Source organism: Lampetra planeri, chromosome 30, assembly GCF_965212315.1.
Source record: "Lampetra planeri chromosome 30, kcLamPlan1.2.h2, whole genome shotgun sequence".
NCBI classification, from domain to species: domain Eukaryota; kingdom Metazoa; phylum Chordata; class Hyperoartia; order Petromyzontiformes; family Petromyzontidae; genus Lampetra; species Lampetra planeri.
Window position 1 is genome coordinate 64353 of NC_136136.1, and position 19730 is coordinate 84082.

Genomic DNA, 19730 nt, shown 5'->3' on the forward strand with positions numbered 1-19730 from the left:
ACCCAACCTGGCAGAACCATCGCCGCCGTCATCGCTCGGCGGCAACGAACACCCGAGCGTCTCGCGAAACTCATTGCGCCGGAAACTGGAACGCCTTTTGTTACCTCCAGAAGGCTTCGTCTGGACCGAGGCCACCTCCTTGTGTCGTCTGGAGGTGTCCGTGTGGTCATGTGACCCCTGTCGCTCGTGCGAATTCACCTCGGCAGGATGGATGGGCGCAAACCTGACATTGTGGACAAACGACAAGAAGCAACACAATAAAAAAACAAGGTGTTCAGTTGAAACTGCGTGCCGGAAATAAACTACAAAATGAAACAAGTATTTCATCACTTATGAAAACGGTTTGACTTATCGATGTTAAAGTTTCACCCCCCCCACCCCCCGTAATATTTTAAAAGGGATGCTGGGGGGAGGAACCAAACGGTGAAACAACATGCCGATGTAACCTTTCCCACAACTGATGCGAAATGCCAAGCGAATTTCCGCGTGGGGCTGTGAACGCTGCACAACAGTGGGCTCCTGCTCAATCGATGTCAGCTCCTGACGGAAGCCGACACCGTGGCCCTGACAGCAGCCGCTCCCGCCTGACCTTTCAGCAGCCGCACGCCTTAGAGCACAAGCCACGTGGGATACGCGACCGGCGCTCCCAACGACAATGTCCAACTCCCTGAGCAAGTTCGTAGAGGGTGCGCCACATCTGTGTGCACGCTTGTGCTTCTGTCTGTCCTGTGTGTGTGTGTCTTCGATTCCCGCTCATGGCCAACACCAGTGATGATTATCTGAATTGGTCCTGGGCCTCCCCTAGGTTGAATCAGCCTCAAATGAGTACCAAGTGCTGTGTATAAACATCGCCACTATGGAGACAAAAGGCGGCCAGCATGGTGTTGGCCAAAGTGAACCTTCATAGGTGTTCGCTAACAGCACTTGCCTCAAGTGTGTTAAGGCTATACGGGGGGATCCTTTTTTCTGTGTGTGTGCTGGTTTCTGCTCTAGCAAAAATGAGCAACCACTGACAAATGTGGTCTGACTGCAACAACGATGATTGGCACAAGGTTATATAACAATGACAAGAGTTGGTTGAATTTTGAGGAATTAAAGTGTGAGAGAATATATTACATGGAATTAATAAACTTAGTACCCATAAAGTTTCAATGTTAAGCCAATGAGTGGTTCAATATTTACCGATTAAATACTTGGTTTGCATTCAAACATACTTTGTCCATCCTACCACGTGCAGATCACCACATTTGACCACCCATGTTGAGGTCTTTCAGACATCGACTCTTTTGTCTCATCCACCAGGCTGTGCTTAACCACCACCACTGCCACACTGCAGGTCAAAATGTTTCTCTTTCTACTTCTTCCCTTCGCATTGCCACCCCTCCCTCCCAAGTTTGTGTTCAATTCAACATGTCGAGCGTGTCGACCCCTATCCACTACAACTCCGAAAGTGACGTTGCGGACGGCTTTTGTGTTGTTGGGCCTTCGGGCCCGTGCCTCTCAACTGCCATTTATAAATGGACGTATTGGCAGCACACCAGTGCAGCATAACACACCGGGGTCCTCATCAAACAGTCTGACAATGTCGCTGTTGTCCTTGAGTGACCTGCTGACTCGCCATCAGAAGTTCCCTTAGATTCAGCAGCTCTTTTCCCATTCGAATGTGTGACATGAGTCATAATCTTTTGATGCCATCGTCTGCCAATACATTTTTCCGGAAATAGAGGAACCGTCCGACCAAGGCACGAGTCAAATCTGCCCTTAGAACACAGAGCAGCCAATCGTCATCAGACTGGGTGCTATAAGGCAACAGACGGTGAAGCTTCGAGTTCAGCTGCTCATAACATTCAAATTCTGACTGTTGTGACATCACAAGAACTGATTTTGACGCACCTAGCAAGATTTTCTGACAGGGGCTACTAATCGTGGGAAAATAAGTAACTCTTGTGATGTTTTGTATATACCGCACACCGGTGTACTGCCAATATGCTCAAATACTACATGAATACCATATGATAGGGTTATGAGGTGGGCAGTGGATGGCAGTACAGACAGCAGGTTGCTGCTCTGTGTGTGTGTCTAGATGCTAAAGCATAATCCCCTCACATAAACTAGTTTGCTTACTCTACCATGCACTCCAGTTGCATCACGAATGATGAAAAAATAAATAATCGTCCACAAACATGAATAGAGTCCAGCAATTCTGTTCATGGTGTCCTAGACAAATAAAGGACATTTTGAAACCTTTATTATTACCATCGTAAATAGAGCAAGGGAGCTGTGTGGGTTGTGACAAGCACTCGGAGGCAGAACAGTTTAAAGGTCAGCCATTTATAAAAACGTCTGGAAAGCACGTTGTGATCCTTCTTCATTTGCCTGACAAAACTTCACTTGTCAGACAAAATTAACGCTCACTGCTTCTGCTTTCCATGTAACTGCAATGTTTCCATTTTCAAGAGTAAATTAACTAAGGAAGCAAGCCTAGTTTTCATTTATAGAAATTAAAGGTTTATTTTTAGTAGCGTTTTGTAGTGCTTGCAATTAATCGATGGAACAAATCTTGGGCCTGGTGCTGCCCCAAGCCTCCCCTCCTTCACGACCTTCGCTGCAAAGCAGTTGCGTTGCAGGATTAACTATCCACAGGGCGCGCCATGGGCTGGTTAATCCACGTGACCATATCCCAACAAGCAGGGCATGTCTCACATTACCCCATCAACAGGCCAAACATCTATGCATTGTCTAGGTGGCCTTGTGGCTGAAAGAGCCCATAATCATAACAACCAATCGAAATGAAATACAGTACGGAAAATTATGCTTGCCTCCTCAAAAAAGCCTCACCGAACCTTAAGACTTTTTTCCAGCAGAGTCCTGCCATGTGTTTGCAGAGTCCTGCCATGTGTTTGCAGAGTCCTGGCAGTGTTTGCAGATCGAGACACTTGTCTAACATTGACGAATGTTGGAACATTGTCAGCAGATTTTATTGTTGGAATGTTCTGCCACTGCTAGTTACATTCTATGTTTATGTTTTAGCTATAGGAGGAAATCAGAGAGCCCAGATTAAACCCATGTGGAATGACAGGGGAGAACTTACAAACTCCACACACAGAGAAAGACACCCGAGTCAGGAATCAAAACCAGACCCTTTCTTGCTGTGGAGCCACAAATGTTATCACTGCGCCGAACCCTGCCGCCCAAGTAATGGGAGATGCCGGTGGAGTGAAAGAGGACTTAAATATCCCAACACAACATTTTGATAGGTTGAAGTGGTAAGTCATACGGGCTGTGTCAGAGCACGGATTGCCGATTGAGCCACGAGGCTTATTTCAGCCAATTTCAGGCTGCTTTCATGGGAATATATTGTCAGCAGTAACATTTGAAATATCTAATCATAATTAAAGGTTGCCATTGGAGAATTTCTAGCTCATTTCCAATTCCCAACAGTCACGGGTGAAATTAGGTTACGGGAACGGAGATTGGTAATTGCATTTTCTTTTTTTCCACCATTAAGCAACTGTGTATAGGAAAGCATGTGCTTGGAAGATAATGTTGAACAAATTGGAATTATGAAAAAAATATTAATTTAAGACCTACATCTGATCTAGAATAAATTAAATGTTCAAGCCAAGCTGAAGAGGTCATCATAGCCCCTGATGTTACCACACTGTGCGCTATTACTTTCTTTCCCCTGCTAGATCCTACAGCTCCCGCATACACAACACACGACCTCCATGACCCGCTCATGCACCACTCCACCCGCTCGCGCACCCCACCGTGTGGCATCGGTAAACGCGATTAAACCACTTTCATTACAGTGTAATTCAATGAATGCATTTACAGCTTTTTATGGAATTTTCTAAACAAAAAAGCCAATCCAATATGACAAGATGAATAAAATCCATACATAACAGCCAGGCGAGGGCACTGGGTCCACGGCAAGTGTGCACGCAGCAGGGTATGAACCGTAGCCCTCCGACTTCCAGGGCAAACGATAACACTATGTAACACGATTTTTGTCCCTGGGTACTAAGTGTTATTTTTTTTTATTGCTTATGCCTAAAAAGTATAGAAAATGGCTATTATTCCCCACAAACTTTGCTTTTGTGACCAGGACTTTATGTGAACTAAAGACACAAATGCATACGTTTCTCATTGAAAATAATTAAATTTCTAAATATCACTGTCTTGGTCAGAAAAGCAAAGTTTGTGGGGAATAATAGCCATTATCGGTGTACTTTTTAGACATAAGCAATTTAAAAATAACAGTAGTAGTAGGTTTTTACCCTTTTAAACTGGTTCAAAACTGACACCTTTATTCAAGGCATCATGTTTGCAATAACCACAACACAAGTAGTCAAAAAAGCAAACAAAAAGCAACTCTGATAATGATAATAATATGCACTGTCCTTGAAGTTGATTGGTCCACACCCGAGACGGCTTTCTTTAGAGCCTAGTCCCCATTGGTGTTGGACCAGATGACACCAGAAGGCGTACAACTCAAACATAAAGGGTAAAAACCTACTACTATATTTTGCCACTGGTAAAAGAGATCTCATAGTGTAAATGCTTACCCCGTGCTCTCAATACTCTGATATTGCACTGTGTTTGAGTTGTACGCCTTCTGGTGTCATCTGGTCCAACACCAATGGGGATTAGGCTCTAAAGAAAGCCGTCTCGGGTGTGGACCAATCAACTTCAAGGACAGTGCATATTATTATCATTATCAGAGTTGTTTCTTTTTGTTTGCTTTTTTGACTACTTGTGTTGTGGTTATTGCAAACATGATGCCTTGAATAAAGGTGTCAGTTTTGTACCAGTTTAAAAGGGTAAAAACCTACTACTATATTTTGCCACTGGTAAAATAACACTTAGTAGCCAGGAACAAAAATTTGTTTTTGTTACACAGTGTCATCGCAGATGAACCACTCTGCCATGCATGCTCTGCCAAGCATGCGGCAATTAAGACATGCGATTGATGGGTACATTGCTGTGTCCTGGTCGCGTGCCCGCATCGAGAGAGCTGTGGGGCATCTGCTGCACAGCCATGGCCCTTGACCCCTGGGCGACTTGCGCACATGCACATTTACATATTCATGAGGGTCACGTATTCTCATAACGACACTATAAAAATGGCCAAACCGTCTTCAGTGAAAGATTCAAAGTTTTGTGTCGATGTCCACTGCGAAATGTGAGTTGGCATTCTGATACAACGCTCGCTGTCTGATGAGCGTACTTTTAGATTAAAAAAATCGATTACGAAGGAGATTGGATTATAATAAATATTGCTAGCAGAAGGGCCTCCACTCGAGGAAGCTCTAAGAGAGCCCCTCTATAGAGGGTATTTTGCCTACTCTTCTATACTGGTCAGATACCTTGGAGGACATGGGAGTACCCACACTTTGATCGATCACACGTTAACTGCCAATATCTACACCTGCGTGGACAGGAGATTAGAACCGGTGAGGTTTGCAAGTCCAGTGTGCCAACCATAACACCACAGAGGCTCCCCTTTCCTGGATAAAATTAGTATAATCTTACTCTTTAGCATGTAGGATGGCAACATTTACGACCGATCACAAAGCATGGCAAATTCGTTTCAAGCATTTAAAAAACCCATTATAAAAATACTATAATCTGTGGTATTAATAGGAGAATATAGAAATAGCCAACTCATCGCATGCAGATAATAAATACCCTTCAGCGTCCGTTTGCAAAATGTTTGAAAAAGCAGCCATTGTGTTTATTAGAAAAATCAGACGTGGTTATTCTGGAGCTGGGAATGTCTGGATTCTTTTTCTCCCCCCACACGTGTTTGCGCGCGTGGGTGCGAGTGAGCCAGTGCGCGTGGGTGAACGCGTGCGAGTCAGCACACGTGTCTTGTGCAACGCGTATGCCAAAAACACGCGCGCACCCTCTCTGACAAACCGATCCCATGCACAGTTTCGCTTTAGCTTTAAGGGCTGGCCAGCAGAGTGCTGTTAGCGAGTACCTATTAAGGTCGGTATGGCACACACGCATTAGACAGCAGTGCGATCGCGTGGCGCGGGTTTTTTGTCCACCCTTTGCCAATGTTGAGCACAACAAGGCCTGAGGCTGAGTTGACCTTGGGCTGGCCGTTCCGGGTTCAGATATAAGTTTCCCACGATGCAGATGCAAGGGGCCAGAAAACGAGCCCCGGTTGCTGGGATTGCAACGCAGGGCTAGAACCACAACAATCCCAAAGATCATCCGTACACCCTTAATAGACTGTAGGAGCAAGTGCTGTTAGTGAGCAGCTATGAAGACCGGCACGGCACACGATTGGGCCAGCACCACACCCAGCTGCCTTTGTCTCCCTAGGGGCAATGTTTACACACTGCTCCAGGTACTCATTTGATGCCGAGTCGATCTAAGGGAGGCTCAGGCAAGGACTGGTTCAGAAAATCGTCATCGGTGTAGACCGTGAGCGGGAATCGAACCCGAGTCTCCAGAGAACAATAACACAGTCGCTCATACACGCACACACATGCGAACATACGAGCACAGACACACACACATTTCAAAGTAAAATTTTAGCGCTCTCGCTTCACTTAAGGTTGTGTTAACATCAAAAAAAGGTCCGATGGATCAAATTAGTTCTATAATTAGTTTACTACTTTAATTCGATTAACAAAGGATGACACTATACTGTACATATTCAGAATTAAGTGAAATATAAAGCCAACAACAAATCACTCTGCTGTCGATTTGCAGTATATTAATTTAAAATACATAGCTCGTTTTCTATATGTGACTTATATTGTAAAATCGAAGCCAACAAAGTATACATACATATATATATGGATATTTATTTAACCACGAGGGCGCTCATTGAGATTGATTCTCTTTTTAACACTACTCCTGGCGTGTTACTGTAGCTTTGTGATAACAGTTATTAATGCACCTTTAACAATACGGTACAGCAAGTTAGGTTTTTTTATGGACTTGGTTCATCAATTTAAAGTTTGGAATGCATTCGAGATCATATTTGCGTCCTTATAGACCTGAAATAACCCCACCACCTTTTTTGCAATTACATACAATGTCTCTGCTACAAGGCAGTGTTACTGACGATTAACACGTAGGCTTTCGCGCCCAATATTATCCATAAGAGGTTTTTGGGTTAGATCGTGTAAATATAAATGTTGTTAAACCCGCCACTACCCGACACAGCCAATTAGTAAGGTTTGTCACGGAAACAAAACATGCCAATTCATTACTAGTGAAGAATTGGAATGACGGCAGGAAACCACTTGACGGGTAGCACACTTTTTATTAAACCTTGACTTGTCACGATACAACGTGTGGTCACTATTCCTCTGACTACACACACTTCACTTGACACGTGTAGTTACTATGCCTCTGACTACACACACTTCACTTGACACGTGTAGTTATTATGCCTCTGACTACACACACTTCACTTGACACGTGTAGTTACTATGGCTCACACTGCATGCTCACACTGCACTCCACCCCGTAACGTCCGTGGAGCCTACAGGCCCACCCCAGCTTGGGCGTGGGCCACAATCTCTGAGTCCCAAGGGCCGGCCCTCTCACGGACGCTCGGCCCCGGGTCCCAGGGTTCCGCCTCTGGGTCACACAGAGCCCCGGCCCCTACAGGACAGCGGGACTAGGTACCCCAGGGCCCTATCTCTTCCTCCTCCGTCTTCAGTCTTCGCTGGTCACTCGCTCCCCGTGCGCCTGTGCGCACCACCTTATATAGCCCCCGCTCACGGGAGACGGAGCGTATGCGGACCTCGACGTGAGCATCCCCCTTAGTTGACCAATCCCCGCGCGCTTGCCCCAGGATCCCATCGCTGTCAGCGCGCGTCACTGATACCCAACCAATCACTGCCTCATAACCCCCGACCCCGCGCTGACCCCTGATCCTTCACCGTCAGCGCGCGTCACCAACACACACAGCCAATCACTACGCGCTGGCACACGATCCCTACCCCAGCGCGTATCACCACTACACTAGTGTAGTGTAGTAGAACGACACTACTGTGTTGGCTCGGTATGGGGGCTGTCGGCGGGTGTCACGAGGTCGTGTCAGGCCGTGACACTTTGCGTGAACCCAACAGGACACGTGACCGGACAAAGGGGGGCCAGGGGCCCCAGGGGGATCACGTGGTTGGGGGCTCGGGCCTTCCCGAGGGATCGGGAAGGGGGCGTGGCCTGGGGCGGAGCCGGCCACGCAGGAGTGGTGATAAGCGGGCGTGGACGGAGAGCTGGGGCTGGTCTGCTGTGTCAAGTCTGGGATGAAGCCACCATCTACGATCCTCGGTCTCCGGTCCAGTGATGTAGTGTCCCCGTGTGTTAGCTAAGATAGGAACGGTGATTACCACCACCCTATGTCGTTAACCTGTTAATGTTAAGAGTTACCCGTTGTGTTTAGATAATAAATAGTGTTGCCTCCAAAGTCCAGTGTGCCTGAATTTAACCCACTACACTAGTATAGCACACTGGTGTGTTGGAAAGTAAACCCACAACATTTTACAAGGGAGATCTATGGTGCTGTGTGAGCAGCAACAACAAAAAAAGACAAATACATCAACATTGCAGAGGATGCGTACAGGGTTCTTAAGAAATATTGCACAACTAACAAACGAGCTAACTGACGGTCGTAAACGAAACACACATACATAAAAAAACACAGTGCAATTATAATGACAGCAAGAGGCCCCAGGAAAGTGAGGTACACTTGCAAATAAGCTTTGTGTTTTGGTGAAGGAGGGAAGCAAAGAGGGGGAGGGATATAAGCTGTAGATGAGCAGCAAGGGTATTCCAAAACACATGGAACAGTAAAAAGGCTTTTTACAAAACCAAAGTTTCAGCAAATGTTATTTTTAGAAGGAATAAGGAGGCACTTCTGATGCTATGGCAGGGAGGTAGAGGAACTAAGTGGTCCTTCAGATAATCGGCGGATCTGTTTATGAGGACCTTTAGGAAGAAGATCTTACAGTGGTGGTCTCTCTAGATATCCAGGAGGGGGACAGATTTGAGTTAGTGTACAGGTTGTAACGATGCAAAACGGAGAGCGGAGTGGTAGAAGGGAGTGAGACATTGTAAGGTAGGCTCACAAGCTATGTATGTAATTGTTGAATTTATTTCGCACAGTACGTAGCCAACCGTGCTAATAAGAGGTGTGGGGAAGGACAACAAAGGTAGGCGGTAGATGGTGTCACAACAATCAAATGTGCGCAGGATGGTAGCATTAACTATATTCAGATAGAGTTGAGGTAGAATACAGCGTTTGTTTCTGTATAGGAATCCAATTTTGGTTTTGATCGTATTGGCCATGTGGCCAATGTGGGTCTTGAAAGACAGTTTCGAGTCCAGGCTGGGCACCACCCGTCACTAATTTCGTCAGGGAGAAACCTTCAACTGGCAAGTGGGGTCTGATGGATCACGACGGCGTGACGGAGCCGGTGTCATGAGAGAGAATGTCTCCAAGGCCAGCAGTGGGACTGAAGATCATGATCACATCAAGATCATGGAGCGATAAAAAAACGCACCGTGCAGCGGACACGACAATGCTACATCATGCTTTTGGCACGTGTTGTGACGGGTACTGCAAGATCCAGCCATGTCCATCCAGTGCTCGCTGAACTGTATTGGCTTTTGGTTGCCGAACGAATATGGTATAAGGTTGCACTCATTTCGCACAAAGTACTTGCCACAAATGAACCACAATCAAACAAAGACGGTCACTGCATCACGCGCTTTCAAATGCGTTTCCGTGGCCACCTAGAATGGTCTTCCTTCTGATATTAGGAAGCCACTAGAGCTTTCCTGAGCACTGATTTTTGTGTTTAGTTTGTTACCCTTCCTCCCCCGTACCTCCAATTAGCACGGTTATCTACGTATGGTGCGAAAGAAGTACATACGTACATCACGGAGTGACCAGAAAACGCACTGTGTAGCGGAAGCGACGGTGCTACATCTGCCAGGGCGACTCCCAGGCGGGAACAGCGTTCGGATTCTGCCACATCCATACCCCGTTAAGAGCACGCAGCGAGGGCCCCACCATACATATTTCATGCGTGCCATGTTCCATGGTAATCAGAGAGACAACGGCGGCGTTCATATATGTATTTGTTTAATGTATGCACTCCTGAACGCTTGGGCCACTGGGACAAGCTGTAACAAGAGGTGGCGCACCGGTGTCTTAAAAGATGACATTTAGATAACGGCAAATTAATAATGCATCACGGAGGGAGTTTCTGAAGCTGAGGGTGGGCTCGGCAGTTGGAGAGAGGCCCAGGGTTTGGATCAAAGAGGAGAGGATGATTAGAAGGGTGGAGCAAAGTGCCGCCCGTTGGCCGGGGGCGTGGCGGATAGGAAGTCAGTGGCCTGCTCGGCGAGGTCGGTGACTCGCACAAAGATGGGAGTCACCGTGCACCGAGTCAACCACCTGCAGGAAACAAGGTGCCTAGAACAAGAAGCAGTGCATCAAGTAGGTTACTCACAAACTACACACTGAATGGGGTGCCACAGTGGCGAGATGTTAGCTACATCGCCTGGTATACAGTTCGTGGGTTCACCACGACCCTGACATCTGTATATTTGGAGTTTGCTTGTCTCTCTCCCCGTGGTAGTGTGGATTTTTCTCCGGGTCCTCTGGTTTTTCCCTCCACAAACAGAAACATACGTTTACTTTATTTGTCTGCTATACATTTCCACGTGAAAAGCTAGTTTGTTGAGCTATCATTTATGGCCAGATAGCTTCTGAAAAAAAGCTACATAGCTCAGCGGGTCTTACCTGGTGAAATAAAAAATATATATTTAATAGTTTATAGTTTTATAATGTGACTGCCTCGTACGTGTTGGGTTTCTTCCTCGCGCACAAAACACAGCGGAATTCCCGTTACCCCATGATGACGACAATGAAGACAGCGATGGTGCTGATTGCGATGCAGATGATGTTGCTCTGTCTCCCAAAACTGTTGCCGGAGCGAAAACAACAACACCAAGCGCGTGCGTGGATACAATAAAGTTGGTGGCAATTTGAATTCTCTTATCCACCCTTTCCACGAGCTTGCTGCAAGCTGACATAATCCGGAAGTAGTCCCCCGGAAGTACATCATTCTTCCTATTATCCGAACCTTCACACGGATAAGAGGAACGCCCCTGAAGTGGTGGCACTTTCATCCTATTATCAGTGTTTATCCTCAGGTCACTGCTTGGATAAGGGAAGCAAGAAAAGCGCGGATGAAAACAGATAACAAGATACACACTTAGGCATCCCCCACATTGAAAGGGACAATATGACTTCCACCATACACACGATTAACCTTCCCAAACAGGAGCCTCCTGAAATTCAGTGATATGAGCAGCAGAACCTAAATGTGACCTTCAAGGCTGAACACATACTCTCTCACAGTAAAACACAAATTACATTTAAAAATATCAAAATAATTAATCATCTCAATCAATAACATTTAAGTGTATTAATTGACCAGTGGAAATACTCTGCTCTAACAAACTCAGCGGCTTGGAAATATTGCGTAACTTTAATTAGATGCTTTTATATATTTCATTTCCAAAATACATTCTCCCCTGAGCCACAGAGAGTTCCAGCAGCGGTAACCGAGTTGCATGGTTATTTTATTTAAAGAGAAAACCGACTGGTGTAACGTGTTACAAAAAATATCCTTGGATCGACATACAGACAGTCGCAACAAGATCGTGTGTTTATCCTCAAAGCCCGGAGAGCATGTGCCGGTGGCGAGCACGCATCAAAACCACTGGCACAATACAACAGAGGGCAGTGTGGACAGCGCCAGGCCAAGCCAACCTCTGTCTTGTCAGTGCTGATGCTCACTTCAGGCTGAGGTGACCTCGGAAATGCGTTGGAGCAGTTTAAGTACAACTTGCTATCGATGTTCTATGTAGCTTGGAATCTAAGCTGGGTTGCTGGGATCTTGTAATGCAATGCTTGAAACAATCCACCACTGTTTCCCATAACAAACACAAATATCTCCCTATAACCATACAGACAGCTGGGGCAAGTGCTGTCAGCGAGTACGGCATGACCCAGGGGGAGGCCTAAGACCGAGTTCAAGATTATAGTCACTCGTGTTGTCTGTGAGCGCGAGTCGAACTCGGGTCGCCGGGTTCGTCATGCGGTGTGCTTCCTACAATAGAAACACGCAAACATCGACAACATGCACATATACGCACGTACACACACAAAAACACGACAAACCTAACACCTAACCTAACACCACCATACGCCGTGACGCAGGCACACACGTTCCAACCATGCAGGCAAAGCCAGTAGCTTTTGTGTATGCAACCCACAGGCCAGACTACCTCTGCCTCCTCCGAATCGGTGGGTGTTCTCTAACGCCCACAAGTTAGTGCCCCTTAAACTCAGAGGTGCAGTACTCGACTCCATCAGTGATCCACATTTCTGTGACAGGGACGAGTCTAGCCAAAAGACAATCGCCATGAACTTTCCATTGAGTGGGGGCTGCCTCACCAGATGTATGCATGTTGTTATCCTCAAACGGATGAGGATTGTGTTGATTCCGGTAATTGGGACAGTAACGAAGGTGATTGTGATGATTCTGGTTGTGATTATGATGATTTTGGTGATGAAGATGGTGATAATATAATGAAAAAGATAATGATTCTGGTGGCAGTAATTAAGACAATCATTGTGATTATGACATAAGATAATGATTATGACGAATACACTGATCACGTTAATGATGATAAGGACTGTGGTGGTGGTGGTGATGAAGACAATGATGTCTGGAAGAGTGACATGGCCTAGCGGTTGAGCATTCACCTCTTGCTGCAGAGGAGAGCTGTTGGAATCCATCGGCCGCCCTGATTATAATATTATTACTGTGGGTGTAAGAATAAATAAAAGCAATCCGCCATCTACTTCACAGTGGAAGTTAAAGATCTCATGGTGTCATGGTAGGCCATTGTGTGCTGGCATCATGGTCCAAATTAGAAAAATTATCCGCAAATTACTCAATTGGAATACTGTATATACATAAATCATCACCCCCTCCCCACCCAATTACAAACATTTGCCAGGAACCTCCTGAAAAGAGTCATGAGACTGGGTGAAGCCTTCTCGGGTAAAACGTGTAATAATACCAATAAAATAATAAGATGACAACAGTGATGATGGTGATGACACATAGATGATATGGCAGTGATGGCGGGAGTGATTGTAACCATAAAACCTACGACCCCGAATGACAATGATGATGAATGCACTAACGCTGATCCGACCCAGGAAAGGGTCACAACTTACACTTTTATGGGTTTGCTGGGAACGCTTGAGAGTATTGGCGTGCATGAGCACGGGCACGTGAGCATGTGTGAGCTTGCAGGAGCCCCGCCGCACAAACAGAAAAAGCTTCCCCGTATAGCCTTACCAGACTGTAGGGGCAAGTGCTGTCAGCGAGCAGCACCTATGAAAGCCGGACTGGGACACGAGGCGGTGGGTGGCCAGCACCACGCCAGACCGCCTTTGTCTCCCCAGTGCTAGCGATGTTTACATACCACGCCTAAGTACTCACTGAGGCTGAGTCGACCTAGGGGAGGCCCAGGACCGGATCAAATAATCGTCACTGGTGTTGCTGGGTTCGTAGCAGTGAGCTAACCGCTCCACCACCGCTCCCCACACAGAAAAAACAAAGATTCACACCAACATATGGATAGATGCACACACATACACAGACGCACGCACAGACACATGCACACACAGACATCCATACACGGCCAGCACGGGGTGCCAGAGGTGTGGACTCGAGTCATGTGACTTGGACTCGAGTCAGACTCGAGTCATGAATTTGATGACTTGCGACTCGACTTGGACTTGTATAACAATGACTTTGTCCCACCTATGAGATGTGGACTCGAGTCATGTGACTTGGACTCGAGTCAGACTCGAGTCATGAATTTGATGACTTGCGACTCGACTTGGACTTGCATAACAATGACTTTGTCCCACCTCTGCGGGGTGCCCTCGGGCGCGTTGTGTCGGGACTTGAGACAGCAGTTGCATCGCGTGCTGTGCCACTTAAACTTCGTTTATCAGGTTTCACCACTAAACTTATGTTTCCTTATTTTATCCAAAGTGTCACTCTTTATCATGGGACCTCCTTTGCCAGTACCAAAATATGAGAATAGGTTTTTCCCTTTTTTCTGCCAACAAAACAGGTGTTAAGATGTTAAAACACCAAACCGAAACCTTTTACAAGGAATCTTGTCTGCATTGGCGTCATCTGGTCTAACGCCACTCATGTTCCCCACGGTCGGTAATGGAACTCGGCTCACCGGGTTCATAATGCAATGCGTTAACCACTGTGCCACCGATCCACACCTGTGTACAGCAGCACCCATGTGACATAGTGCTCAGCCTATAGCAGTGATTGCCACCTTTTGCTTGTGTACAGTTTTTATATTTTAAGAATGCCGATTTTGTTTCATCCACAAAATACGTATTTGTTGAGATATGTACAAGCAGTAATGCCGATTAAACCGCTCGCACTCTGCTCTCGAAGGGATTTTGAGAAAGCGTTACCCCCCCCACACCGCACCCCATGGCCACACGCGACCCCCCCCCCCCCAAAGCCACCGCTACTCCCCACATAGCACAGGCCCCCCACACTCCACACCGTACCTCACCCTATGGCAAGCCCTCACCCCACACACTGCATCCCACCCCCCCACACTCACACCGCACCTGACAGCTTTGTTTACGACGGCCGAAGGGCGACGAGAGCATGAGCCCGGCGCTACCGCCATGAAGTGCACGCTCACAACAAAGATCCCCGTATAGCCTGACTATAAAGGCTGCCACGGGTCACGAGGAGGTGGGTGGCCAACACCACGCCTGGTTGCCTTTGTCTCCATAGTGGCGATGTTTACACACAGCACCAGGTACTCCTTTGAGGCTGACTCGACCGAGGAGAGGCTCAGGACCGATTCAGATAATCGTCACTGGTATCGGCCGTGAGCGGGAATCGAACCCGGGTCGTCAGGTTCATAGCGCAGTGCAAACCCCCCCACCCCTCGCTCACGACACACACACATGTGTGTGTTTAAGGCCAATCACTGCTGCTTCAGTGGCTATGCACTTTGGATAACGGACGCTAAGAGATTCGTTTCTCCCGATTGCAAGAAGTAGCATTCAGCTCAGATGCCCTTAAAGGACCGCTGTCTGCCAACTCACAAGTGAAATTAATTCCAAAGAAATTCTTCCTGTAAACGAGGAGAAAATGACGAGACACAAACGTGTGTGCCAGCCGGAAAACATATCGAGTAGTAATGCAGACAAGCGGTGCATTATAAACTGCATTGTCCTGCTGCTGTAAACAATGTTAAGGGCAACAATTGTCTCTTGTGAGTTTATGGTTTAAAACAAACCAAGGCTGCGCGTGTTATTAAACAGTGCCATACACGCAGCATGCTAATGGCATTTTACGTGCAATGCATGATGGGAGCACTGATCCCATGGTCACAATCGTGAATTTTCCTGCCTAGAATTCACCAGAACAGATCATGAAAAACACACAGAGTTCATAAGTAACCTTCTATCGTGCTCCAAAAATGCAAATTTCATGATATAAAGTAATTAAAGGCAATAGAATGAGAAACATTTCAATAAGTGGCTAAAACCTTTCTCTGCATGCCAGCCCAGGTTGCAGAGAAGAAATTAATCATGGGCGAGGGGTCCGAGGGTAGATAGGCGGCAAGGGTGCGCACTCCAGTGCATGTCTCAAGAGCCTTCTCGGCACACAGTTCCCAATGCCCGTAGGGATTTGCAAATGTTTATGAATAAGAAGCCTCCTGCAGGCACCGATACCGGACCAGTAGAACCCACCTCTTTGCATGTTAAAAACACCCATTGTACTTCCCCAACTAGAGACTGTTGGTGCAAGTGGTCTCAGTCAGGCCCAATTAAGGCGAGGATGGCACGTGATGAGGTGGTGTGGCAAGAACAGAGCACACCGCCTGGCTGCCTTTGTTTACCAGGTTCAGGCGTTGCCCACAGAAGCAAATATTTATGTCATGCCGAATCAACCTGGGGGAGAGCCAAGCAAGGTTCAGACACCTACTGTCACCAGCAGTGTGCCTCATTTGTCAGGAAACCTGGTCAGAGATAAAGAGCCCCTGGATGGCCGTATAGACTGTTTGGGAAAGTGCTCTTCGTCACTTATTAAGGCTAGAATAGCACACGATGGGGTGTGGGGACAACATCAAGCCTGGCTGCCTTCGCCTCACCAGTACTGATGCTTACACACTGCACTCATGAAGACTGAATCAACCGAGGGGGCGGCGTGTGGAACAAGTTTGAATACGACTCTCTTGTGATGTTCACCGTGACCACTGATGTTAACTATAGCCGGGAATCGAACCCGAGTTGCCAGGTTCCATAGAAAAGTGTGCTCACTATTTGACCACCGCTCCCCACAGCCACTACACAAGCATGTACGTATGCACGCACGCACGCTCAGCCTATAACAAAACCACAGGAGCACTAACTTCCGGCACACATTCTTGAAAACAGAACGTTCTTCCTGGGTAGGATTTCAATCCAGTGAAATGCCTAACTGCCCTGTGTTTATTTTACTTAAATTTTGTTCGCTCCACAAAACATTTCTCAAACTGTGCTCTGGACAGGAGAGAAGCAATGTCCACACGGCAGGGCAAGCTCGCTTTACATTTTTTTCCCGACTTTTTGTGGCCTCAAGCCAAGCAACACCAAAGGGGGCCAGTGCTTCAAGTTGCCTTTGAAAGCCTTCGACATAGCCCCAGGCATCACAAACCACAGGCTCCGTGTGTTCTCTAGCAGGTGCGGGATAGCGAGTCTATCCCTTTCATCATCATCATTACCATCTATTACTGAATATTGTGCCTCAGTATAAATTCCATCGCAATTAAGTGCAACTGAACAGAGAGTGCTGCAACAAGGGTAAGTAGCTCACGTGAACTTAGAATCACAACAAGTTTCAGAGGCAACTGACAAAGCCGTATCGACTGGTGTCGCGTCGGCCACAGCACGCCATACCGGTCCTGAGGTGGCCTCGCCCGGTTGGCCATGCTGTCGCCGGTGTAGTACCGGTATCCTTGGCTCAGCTCGGATGCCGTCACCCAAAGAGGAGAGCTCTCCGCAGCCAAACCCGGTCTGCAAAACGACAATAAGATGCAGCTTTGAGCTCGTGTGTGGTATATTATAATCATAATAATAATTATTGTCAATATATTGCTTGCGTTTGTGCACAATTGTGTTTGTTTGGACAGTGAGATATATCTCAGTGTATGTGTGCAATAAGAGGGAGAGTGAGGTCTCTGCATGGAGCCGATGGCCCCCGGGGATGTGTCATCATCAGTTGATCTTAGTAAAATGAATTGGGAAGTAGGAAAAAGACAACAGTGAGGCAGAGACTGCAGTGGCGAGCTGAGCTATGGGACACGACGCGCAATCCGTTTTGTTCTCTTCTGTCTCTGCTGCTGCTGCTTTGTTGTTGTTGTTAGACGGTGTATGTCCCATAAATACAGGGAAGTCGTAAAGTCCTTCCCTACTTTTTGTACTTTTTAGTTAGGAAACATATTTTATGTTCACATATGACCAAGTAATCTTGGATGCATCTGATCGCATCAGAATTTGGAAAATCCAAGCTGGTTTGAGCCTGGATAGCACCTGGATGGGTCACCAACAAGCACAACACACGTGTTGCATTCCTATGTGGGCTCACTCGGCTGTCAGCAAACCTTTCTGGACCAGAAAACAAATGGAACTGATTCCAGGCAACCAGAAAGCTGGAAATATAAAGCTGGGAATATTTGGGTTACGCGTTCTGTGCATGTAAATCGGGAGAGTAAAGCAAACGTTTGTCAACATGAAGGCCTCATTGAACAGATGGCATAATAATCCACAGCCTTAGCAGGCATTAGACACAAGTCCGGCTTATTTTGATCTTGGGAGTTTGTGTAATGATGCCCCTACGTATCTGTGAGCGTGGCAGAGGTGATGCACGCTGAGGGACGGGTGGGTGCAGTTAGCGGAAAGCTAAACTTTTTAAAAACATACACAGCACACTGTGTCAAAAAATTTAATAAGCAAAGATTTAAAAGAAGCAAAAAATGTTTCGTGCTGAGCACAGTCACAAGTTGGAGAAGTCGCCCTGAGTGTTTACAGAGCCAACAAAGCGCTGTTTGAACAGAAACTGGTGAGAGGAATGTAGGAGGGGCGCTTCCAGTGGTTACTGATGCGGCTTACGGCCAGGCCGCACGTCCAGGCCAGTCCATGGTCTCATGTTATAAACTAGGTAAGGCCCACTGAGCTATATAGCTCTTTTTCAGAAGGGACTTGGCCACAAATGATATCTCAACCAAGTGTCTTATCATGTGGAGTTTTATTGCAGCCAAATACTCGAAACGCATGGCGATTCTAAATTTGGAGGAAAAAAGCAGAAGACTCGGAGAAAAATCCACGTGATCAAGGGGTCGGGATCAAACCCACGACCTCCTGCATACCAGGCGAGGGAGATAACATCTCGCCACTGTGGCGCCCACAACCGAGCATGTGGATTTTCAGGTTACCACCTCTGAGGTATAAAATAACGAAGATGTATCATGGTAAGTAAATTATCTCAGAATAGCAGAAGAGGGAAGAACTACACGTAAATGCATTGTCTTGAGTGGTGGCATACCATGTTTCATTACACAAAAGTGTTGAGCGGTGGCAAGTTATGTTGACACTGAGAAAAGGCAACCAATCACGCAGACCTGTACTGAGGGCCACTGTTGGTAGGCCACTAGTGATTGGCTAGGCGGTTGGTAAATTGTGATATATGGAGGGCAACAGTGGCTGTGAGGATAGAGCTCGGTGCCAGACAGTCAATACTGCCCTCAAGGACAAACATAGCTCGGGTCGTGGCCTGACCCCATTATTATTAACCTCCGCCGGAGATTACCACCAACCAAATGAAACACATGCCTCCTACTTTGCCACCAATCCATTACAGCCGCCCCCCTAATCCACCCTGCTCAATATGATGTGTTCATTGCTATTATTTTCATTAAAGCACTGTGCCCAATTTTACCTCCTGGCAGTTTGGCTTGGGGAGACAGCTTCTCAGCGCTGAAAGGAGACGTTAACCCTCGCAGTTGCGCTTAAAGAGACAACTTAGTCATTTTGGGCAAGCACAGGTCGTGGTGTACAAGCACAAACCATGCAGGTACAGCCTTCCAGGTTGGGCCCGCAGCTTGTGCCACACACGTTAAATTACACAACGTGAATTTACAAAATGGTAAAAATGTGCACAATCTTAATTCTAGATTTGAAGCGTTCGTGACTGCAATGATTCATATTCTTAAGTTTTTTCGGTAAAGTCACGTAGGTAAAAACATTAAAAAGTAAAATAAAATAAAAATCACGACGTTTCGGAGGCAACACAAGCTTCCGTCTTCAGGTGGTACCGTCACAGCCACGACAGCTGTATCAAGTAAATGAGAGATTGCAGGAGTTACCACTGCGTTTATATAATGGTTGGAGAAGGTGGTGGGGCAAGGGCCGCATACTTATTATTAATATGGTAAGGTGAGGCTTGAGACTAAGAATAGACTGTATAACAAAGGCTGAGCCTTTGTTATAGAGAGGTACGGTTTGTGACTCAACAGGGAGACCACCACTAAACATGGTAAAACAGTAATGGTTGTCTTCATCTGTGAAG

The 19730-nt window shown here is 46.7% G+C and overlaps 1 protein-coding gene across 8 annotated transcripts in view; it reads right to left on the reverse strand.

Annotated features, from left to right (window-relative positions):
- LOC144728751 (signal-induced proliferation-associated 1-like protein 1) overlaps nt 1–19730 on the reverse strand; it is a 150661-nt gene that overhangs the window by 26659 nt on the left and 104272 nt on the right. For 7 of the 8 annotated variants that reach the window (XM_078608362.1, XM_078608360.1, XM_078608361.1 and 4 more), the window contains 2 exons: nt 17063–17179; nt 105–223 (listed from right to left, as the gene is read on the reverse strand). In XM_078608362.1, coding sequence (XP_078464488.1) covers nt 105–223; nt 17063–17179 — 236 coding nt within the window. The remainder of the gene's footprint in view (nt 1–104; nt 224–17062; nt 17180–19730) is intronic. The other variant, XM_078608367.1, reaches the window with a different exon arrangement.